Source organism: Cebus imitator, unplaced genomic scaffold, assembly GCF_001604975.1.
Source record: "Cebus imitator isolate Cc_AM_T3 unplaced genomic scaffold, Cebus_imitator-1.0 Scaffold53, whole genome shotgun sequence".
Taxonomy (NCBI): Eukaryota; Metazoa; Chordata; class Mammalia; order Primates; family Cebidae; genus Cebus; species Cebus imitator.
Window position 1 is genome coordinate 5488250 of NW_016107368.1, and position 8919 is coordinate 5497168.

At 49.0% G+C, this 8919-nt stretch overlaps 1 protein-coding gene across 3 annotated transcripts in view; it reads left to right on the forward strand.

Moving 5' to 3' along the window:
* The first annotated feature begins 1143 nt into the window (after positions 1-1143).
* Positions 1144-8919, forward strand: part of ROR2 (receptor tyrosine kinase like orphan receptor 2) — a 225836-nt gene continuing 218060 nt past the window's right edge. For all 3 annotated transcript variants that reach the window (XR_005200261.1, XM_017528433.2, XM_037738442.1), the window contains exon 1: positions 1144-1624. Coding sequence is in view for 2 of the 3 variants with exons in the window: in XM_017528433.2 (XP_017383922.1) it covers positions 1528-1624 (97 nt within the window). In the remaining variant the exon portion in view is untranslated. The remainder of the gene's footprint in view (positions 1625-8919) is intronic.

Below are 8919 nucleotides of genomic sequence, written 5' to 3' on the forward strand. Positions count from 1 at the left end.
CTGCGTGCGATATTTCCCCATACAAATTGGGTAGAGATAGTCCGACACCTAAAATAATTTTTTTTCCCATTTATTTATTTTATTGCATTTTAGGTTTTGGGGTACATGTGAAGAACATGCAAAATTGTTGCATAGGAACACACGTGGCAGTGTGATTTGCTGCCTTCCTCCCCATCACCTACATCTGGCATTTCTCCCCTTGCTATCTCTCCCCAGCTTCCCACCCCCCACTAAAATAATTTTAACAGAGGTAAGGGGCCAGGGCTGGCTTAGTCTTTTTGTCTGCAGACTATAGCAAGAGAGTTTTTATTTCTGGACATGTCTGAGGCTTCAGGTTTGGGACCCAAGGCCAGGGCTCTCCCTAATTCACTCCAATTAACAGGGCTTGGTACTCCAGCAAAACACCAAACAAACCGCTGGATAATCAGTTAAAAGATCAAGCTCACAGAACAAGCAACTGAGATGCTGGGGAATCCAATTCCTTCCTCTAAGAGAGGAAAAACAAAGACCTTTGCATGTGCTGACCAAAACCAAGAATAAGTAAGAAAATATGCGATCTGAATTGCGTTCAAAATGTCTTTTATAAGTGAAGCAAATTACTTCTGCATGTTCTGGGGCTCTGCAGAGAAACAAATAGTGTTCTGCCTTTAATGGGTAAAATTATACAATTTGCTTTTAACAGTAAACCAAAAGCCGCGGTGGCTTCAGATAGCATCGCGCTCCAGAGGGCTCCCTCCACGCAGCTCCACCCCTGGCAGTTTTGCGCATTTGGGGGGAAGCGCTTGTCCCCACCGACCTGGGAGGGCGCCGGTGCCGACGCGGCCTGATTGTTTTCTGAACATTTCCTTTTGCGAGCTTTCGCTTCTCCTCTTCCTGACTCACCGCTGGTGTCTGGGACCCGGTGTCTCTCTGACTTGTCCGGGTGCGCAGCGCAGCCCGGAGTTACTGATTTCTGACCTAGTTCCCCGGGTGTCTCGACACCGAAAGTGGGCGGCAACCGCTCTGGGCGCCTCTCCTGCGAGGGGCAGCCCTGCAGCAACTCCTGCTGACGACCCCAAGGCGCCCCCTTTGTATCCAAGCGTTCCGAGGCTCACGCCCGAGGGCGGGCGCGGGAGGCAGGTCCGGGGTCCCCGCAGCGGCCCCTGCTCCCCGCGTCGCTCCCGCCGCTCACGCGTTCCCCCGGCAGGGGGCGCCGGCGCCGGCCTCGCTCTGCCCATCGGGGCGGGCGAGCTGGGACCCTGCCTCCTGCGTGCCTGCCCGCGGTCCGCCCCCAGCGCTTGTCCCGGCGGCCGGGGGGACGCCCCAGCCCGCGCCCAGGAACGTCCGCAGCGAACTCGCGCCGCGGCCCGAGCCGAGCTGTGCATCCAGGCCGAGAGAAGAGGACCACGACGAGGTCCTCGAAGTGGCCCCATTTGCGAAGCGCCGGGGAGAAAGAGGAGCGGACACGCGGCAGAAAGGGGTGGTGGCGCCCGGCCCCGCGCCCCGGCTCGAAGCTCAGAGGGCGGCCTGGCCCCCACTGCCTGCAGCATGGCCCGGGGCTCGGCGCTCCCGCGGCGGGCGCTGCTGTGCATCCCGGCCGTCTGGGCGGCCGCCGGGCTCCTGCTCTCGGTGTCCCGGACCTCAGGTAGGATCCTGCGCCCCGCTCGTGCGCAGGCGGTGGCTCGCGGCTGGCTCGGCCGGCTCTTCCTTCGCCACTCTGCTCCCGGCAGCTGCGCCGGCGCCCGTGATCCCGAACGAGGGGCGCTGGGCAGGGCCATCTGCCCCGCACCCCCGGCCGCCTCCGGCTGGTTGCAATAAGCCGCTCTCTGGGGACGCCTAAGTGTTTCCAGAGGCTGGAAACTGGCGGGGGCGGCGGGGAGCCTCTTGCCGGTGCTTCCCACGGGTCGCGAGTGGGAGCGCGAGTGTGAATGAGAGTGCGCGCCCGGGGCCCGGGACCCGAGTCTGCACGTGTGCCCAGAGGATCCCAGGACCCAGTCTTTCTCCCCGGGGTCTTCCTCCTTCAAGCGCACCCGACCCCGAGTGTCCCCCGTCTGTGCCGGAGCTCTCCCCAGGGCGGCCTGATGCTTAGCAGAAGCCCGGGTCGGACGAGGCCCCGGAGAAGCGGTTCTTGCGGCGGGGGTTGGGGCGCCGGCAGCTCCCGGGTCTTGACTTTCCCAGCCCGTGGGCCGCTTGATGGAAAGAGGCTCTTTGGCTTCCCTTTTGTTGGTCCCCGAAAGCACCTCTTCCACCACTCTGGGGTGGCCGAAGTGGCGTGTGATCTGGATTGAAATGGCTTATGACTGGGATCAGGGGTCCCTGGGCCGCGGGGGCCCGGCCGCCTTCTGACCGTGCCCGGGGACCCCGGGACCTGTAGGAGGAACGCGGCGGGAGGGGCGGGGCCCGGCTCCGAGGTAGGTTTTCTCCAGGGCCCCACTTCCCCCCGGTCCCTGAGCGGCCTCGGCTGCCTGGACCCAGGGCGCAGAGGAACCGCAGGGAGGTTCGGAGGGGCCGCTGGGGACCTGCCTAGGATACCTGGAGTAGGCGGCGTTCGCCCTCGCAGTGCAGACTCCAGGAGCATCTACGGCCCGCGCGCCTCTTGCCAGATTCCGGGCACCCTGTGGCGTAGAGGAGGGCGGGAGGGGCCTTCAGATCCCGGAGCGCTAGAGACTGATGGGATTCACCTTAAGCCCCCGAAATGTGTGAGACGCTCCTTATTAGTAAATGGGCTTCAGTGCCCCCGCCTCCCCTGCATTCCTGCAGGCAGGTGAGAATCTGGGGACAGTCGCAGGTTGGGAGACTCTCTGCTTTTCCTGCGTCCCGCTGGGAGCTGCGCGCTCTAGGTGCCCGGGCCTGCCGCCCTAGCCGGGCCAAGGTACGCGAGTCAGAAAGGCTGCGCAGTCTTTCCTGGGGGTGTTTTGGTTTAAGCAGATGTTGATTACGTCAGACATTCCTAATTACTTGATTTGGGAAGGGAGCTTGCGTTTATAGCACTGTCCATCAAAACATAAACCGCTCGGAGTGCACAATAAAATAAGTAAACTACATTCTAAGTTGGTATCCATCACGCAGGACCTTGGTCGATTTCTGCAACGCCTCCCCCAAGAATCTTCCAGGGAGGTGGGGTAGGGGGAGGCGGCTTAAATACGTTGCTCGTGTTGCTTGGCCTTTGCTGGTCACCCTGCGGTTAATTGTCCTGCAAAAACTCCGCCTTTCAGACCCTGAGGGTGAGCGCTGCCTTTGAGGGGCCGTGCTGTGGTGGGGGTTTTGAGATGGGTGGTGAGAAAGCACGAAGGTTGTTATAGCAGGAAAGTTCCCTGAGTTTTGGGTGGAGGAATTTAAACATTGTCATAGTTTCCAGTGAATGTAGAAATGTTTTTTATGAACAAAGCAATCCGGGATCGTTTTAATTTTTGAACTCTGTGTGGAGGTGATTTTGTAGTGAAATACTCGTAATCTTTATAGGGGAGGGCACAGGAGATAATTATCTTCGTTCTGGACTGCTAGGTTAACAAAACCCGAAGAGTATGGTAATTCTTATTCAAAATATGAGTAAAATTACATGATTTCAGGAGGTTTGGGTGTTTGGGATCTTTTCTGCTGTGAAAAGAGGAGTCCCTGTTACTTGAATGTGTTTTATCCACGAAATAATTTATTATGTAAAAACATTTCAGTGTTTTTCTAAAAGGATTTATAAGTTCTTATTCCACATTTTAATAGCAAGACTGTTACCTCTGATGACAAATACTGATTTGGGACTATGTACCCCTCCTAGGTGGGGTAGGTGGGGACGATGGAGCATTAGGGTTCCCCCAGCCCCCATTTTTGGCAGTGCAGTGTTTACTTTTGGCCCAGATCCCTGGAGTGACGGTGGTAATAAATAATGATAGTAATCCATCTAGAAGAACTCCATCTAGAAGAAAATAAATGGAAACATCTTGAATAAGAAGACTCTGTGGAAAAAGAGGAGTTTTCATGTATATAGTAAGGCAACATATTTTTCTTATTATGGCTGTGTACCAAGCAAAGAGCTACACATTTGAAGTTTTTCAGTATAATTGTGGGAACCAGCTTAACACTCATGTCCACTTCATAAAGAATGTCACCCTGAAAATCTGAACACCATAGACCCTATTGTGACATTCAGTGTAACTGAGAGGGCTCTGGAAAGCGAAGCTGAACTTTTAATTAGTAAAGCAAATCATGGAAAACTGACAAGTTTGCTTTATATTTTATATGTAAAAAAGCAACATGAGTGTTAAAATGTGCATGTTCCAGGGGTAGTTTTTGGTGACAGTGCTCTGCAGATTTCTAAGGCAATGTTAAACAACTGTTCAATTTTTATTGTGAAACGTTTTTTATTGTTTATTCAGAGTGCCACTGTAATTGGTGTTTGTATGTCTCTCTGTTACGGTGTGGTTTGCAGTGAATCACTGGTTGCCCCTTAAACGGTTAGCCTGAATTTAACCTCCAAGACTTTAAGTCTGGCAGAGTCTGAATTTTACACTGCTCTTTTCTTCGGAAGCTCTTCTGAAATCAGTGGAATAAAATGCAGGCGTAGGAACAGCTCATCTGACAGGTAGGGAAGATTAATCCCCTTTAGAAAGGTTTCAGCTGGAGGACTGGCACTCCTTTAAAATGGATTCCCTGGGAGGCCAGGATGGGAAAAGTTATCATTATTGAAATGGGAACTGGATGTGAAGCACTTGGGCTCCCTAATCTGCAGGACCTGGCTAGTCTGTTGTGGTGCTGGAAATTTGTGTACTCTTTGTAATCCTTTCCCTTGGAGAGTTCTGATTATATAATTACATATTTTAGTCAGAGGAAAGAAAGTATACTACCAAATGTTACTCCTACCCAGGGTTTATAACCATCTTCTAAAATGGGTCTTTGATGACAGGGCTTTTGGTATTTATCTGGCCCATTCCTTGGGAACCTGGAGGGGACACTGTGAAGGACTCCCTTTTCCTCCTCCACCCCCCATCAGTCTGTGGTTTCCACGTGGTGAAGGGCTGGGCAGCCCAATTTTGGGTTTACCTTGAGGTGCCTACCTGGAGGCTCCTGGGGTGGGTTCTTTCTTGAACCTGCCCATCGGTTGTGACTTCTTGCATTGTCATTAGGATATTTCCTTTTTGGGAGCCCCGCGGTGACCACCAAGTGGTCACACCAAGCATGTAAGGTTTCAAAGTAAAGAAACCAGGGAGCTTTGCTTTGCAGAGGAAGCATGGCTAGTTAGGTTGGTTGCACCCCAGCTGCATGGCCAATAGCAATTTCATGAAGGGACTGTTGGGCTGAAAGGTCTGGCTTTGAAAACATTGCTCCTCAATGACCCTTTGGGCTCTTAGGTTCTGCACTGTCCCACGGCGCCACCATAACACTGCTAAAAATTTCAGCGGGAAGTGTGGGGGTTCTTGAGTTTTCAAAGTAAAAATCCAAGCAACAAGAGGTGCTCCGGCCCATTAATTATGGCTGCAACTGGCCAGGATTTTGTAGCAGCCGCCTTTTTCTAGCATGTATTTATTTGGTTTTGTTGAGGAGCTTGCCAAGTTGGAAACGAGGGCGGGACAGCTTTGCTTGCGTGTGCGGTTGTCATAAAATATGTCTGGGGTGTAATCTGTTTAAAATCATATTCGTAGAGTGACCAAAGAATTGTTGAACAGTGTTGGGATTTTCATAAAGCTTTTACAAAATAGGGAATTTTATTGGTGTGGTTTGCACTGTTTCTGGGATTTCTGTGGGTGTTTTCTTTTCTTTTAAGCCCTATCTCTGAAAGAAGCAAAAAACTCAAAAGCCAAAGGGAAGGAAATAATTACAGAAAAATGTAGCCTAATTCGACTAAGTAGTTTGTCCTCTAAAAAGCCTCAAGTTCCAGTGGGAAGTGGTGTGTGTGTCTTTAATTGTCGCTGGAATGAGCTTCAGTAAGCACTCTGTCACTTTCTAGATGTTATCAGAGGAGAATGTGGCGGCTGCTTCAAGTCCTCCCTGAGTGGGGGAGGGTTCCCCTAAATCCCAAATGTGCCCAGCCTAATGGTTTCCACACCCTCCTGGAGGGATAGTTAACACAGTGGGGGGTTAAATTAAGGAAACATTTAGGCCTGAACTCCTCAATGTAGGCTTGTGCTGTGGAATATAGTAGCCACCAGGCACATGCAGCTATATAAGTTAAAATTAATTAAAATTAAAAGAAATTAAAGATTCAGTTCCTCCCCTTCACTGACTTCATTTCAGGTGTCAGTAGCCACAAATTGCTACGCAAAAATGTCGTTGGGATTTTAGTAGAGGTTGCATTGCATCTGAAGATGGCTTTGAGTAGTATTAACAATTTTTTTTTTTGAGTTAAGGTCTTGCTTGGTTACCAAGGCTGGAGTGCAGTGGTGCAATCACGGCTTACTGCCTCTGGCCTCTACCTCCTGGGCTCAAGTTATCCTCCCATCTTAACATCCCAAGTAGCTGGGACCATAGGCACAGGCTACCTACCGTGCCTGGCTAATTCTTTGATTTTTTTTTTATAGAGATGGAGGTCCAGCTGTGTTGCCCAGGCTGGTCTCGAACTCCTGGGCTGAAGGGATTCCCCACCCCTACCCCAGTCCTGGGATTATGGGCATGAGCCACCTCGCTGACCATTATCTTAACAGTATTGCCTTCCTGTCCATAAACACAGGATGTCTTTCCATTTGTTATATCTTTCATTTCTTTCAGCAGTGTTCTTTTTAGTTTTCAGTGTATGAGTCTTTTGCCTCTTAAGTTAAATCTATTCCTGAGTATTTTATTCTTTTTGAGCTATTGTAATTTGAATTGTGTTTTCTTAAATTTCCTTTTCACATTGTTCACTGTTAGTGTCCGGATATGTAACATATTTTAGAGTGTCGATTTTCTTTTTTTTTTTCTCCTGCCTCAGCCTCCTGAGTCGCTGGGATTACAGGCACGCGCCACCATGCCCAGCTCATTTTTTGTAGTTTTAGTTTTAGTAGAGACGGGGTTTCACCATGTTGACCAGGATGGTCTCGATCTGTTGACCTCATGATCCACCCGCCTCGGCCTCCCAAAGTGCTGGGATTACAGGCGTGAGCCACCGCGCCCGGCCCGAGTGTCGATTTTCTAATTTGCAAGTTATGGCATTTGCTTATTAGCACAAATAGCATTTTTGTAGCTCTTATTCTATATGAAAGGTCATATCATCTACAAATAGACATAATTTTACTTCTTCCTTTCTAATTTGGATGCCTTTTATTATTTTTGGCTTTGCTTAATTGCTTAGGATCTAGAACTTCCAATACAGTCATAGGCCGAATGGTCCATTGTTTCAGACGATGGACCGCCTATATGACAGTGGTCCCATAAGATAACACTACTGTATATGACTGTACCATTTATATGGTTAGATACACAAATACTTGCCATCATGTTACAGTTGCCTATAGTATTCAGTACAGCCACGTGCTGTACAGGTTTGTAGCCTAAGAAAAGTAGGCTACACCACGTAGCCTAGGTCTGCAGTTTGTGTGAGTACACTCTATGATGTTCATATGATGATGAAATTGTCCAGGTATGCATTTCCCAGAAAGTACCCTCATCGTTGAGCGATGCATGACTGAACTGTGTTGAACAGAAGAGGGGAAAGTGGGCGTTCTTGTCTTGTTCCTCATCTTGGAGGAAAAGCTTTCAATCTTCTAACATGGAGTGTGATGTTTGCTAGGCGTTTGTCATATACGGCCTTTATTATGTTGAGGTGGTTTCCCTTCTATTAGTTTATTCTCATTGTTTGATATGTTTTTGACTTTTGGAACATGTTAACATTCTACGGGTTCAAAGAATAAATCACTAAAGATAGCAGGAAATTAGATTTTTTTTTTTTTTGAGACAGAGTCTCTCTGTCACTCAGGCTGGACAGTGACACGATCTCGGCTCACTGCAACTTCTGCCTCCCAGGTTCAAGTGATTCTCCTGCCTCAGCTTCCCGAGTTCCTGGGATTACAGGCGTGCACCACCACACCTGGCTGATTTTTGTATTTTCAGTAAGAGACAGGATTTCACCATGTTGGCCAGGCTGGTCTTGAACCCCTGGTCTCAAGTGATCCGTCTGCCTCTGCCTCCCAAAGTGTTGGGATTACAGGCGTGAGCCAGAGCCACCTTGCCCTGCGGAAACTAGAACTGAGTGCAAGCAAGCACATAAATGCAACTGTGTTGCAAAAGAGTAACTGACTACATAGATGGGGAGGGGACATGGGGGTAGGGACCGAGTTCAAGTAAATGTTGGACTCAGTGCTTTGACTGTGTATCCTCAGCCTACAGCAGAAACAACAACCTGAAAGCAAAATTGGCACCCTTCTTAGTAGTAGGTTTGATTTTCATAGCGATATGGTTGTGTCAATTCTGAAATGATTTTGTGTGAATTGTGGGAGTGGACAAATGAGAAGTGTGTTAATAGGGCTGCAGCCAGGGTGCTCACTGAGGAAGAAGGGAGATAATAAGGATGGAATGGGGAAGGCAAGGAAGAATCTGGAGGGGTTGGATTCGAATTGGAGGCATCAGTGTAACTCATAATTTCATTTATATATATTTGGTATATATTATGTTAAATTATGAACCGTAATTTGTAAAACGTTTTATTCTATCCATAACAGAATTTCTTTTTTTTTCTTTTTTTTAAATATTATCCTTTTTATATATTGCTGGATTTTGATTTAACATTTTATTTAGCATTTTTTTTTATTTGTCAGCTGTCTAACCAATAACTGAAAATGACAAGTTTTTATTTATTTATTTATTTATTTATTTATTTTTGAGACGGAGTTTCGCCCTTGTTACCCAGGCTGGAGCGCAACGGCGCGATCTCGGTTCACCGCAACCTCCGCCTCCTGGGTTCAGGCAATTCTCCTGCCTCAGCCTCCTGAGTAGCTGGGCTTACAGGCACGCGCCACCACGCCCAGCTAATTTTTTGTA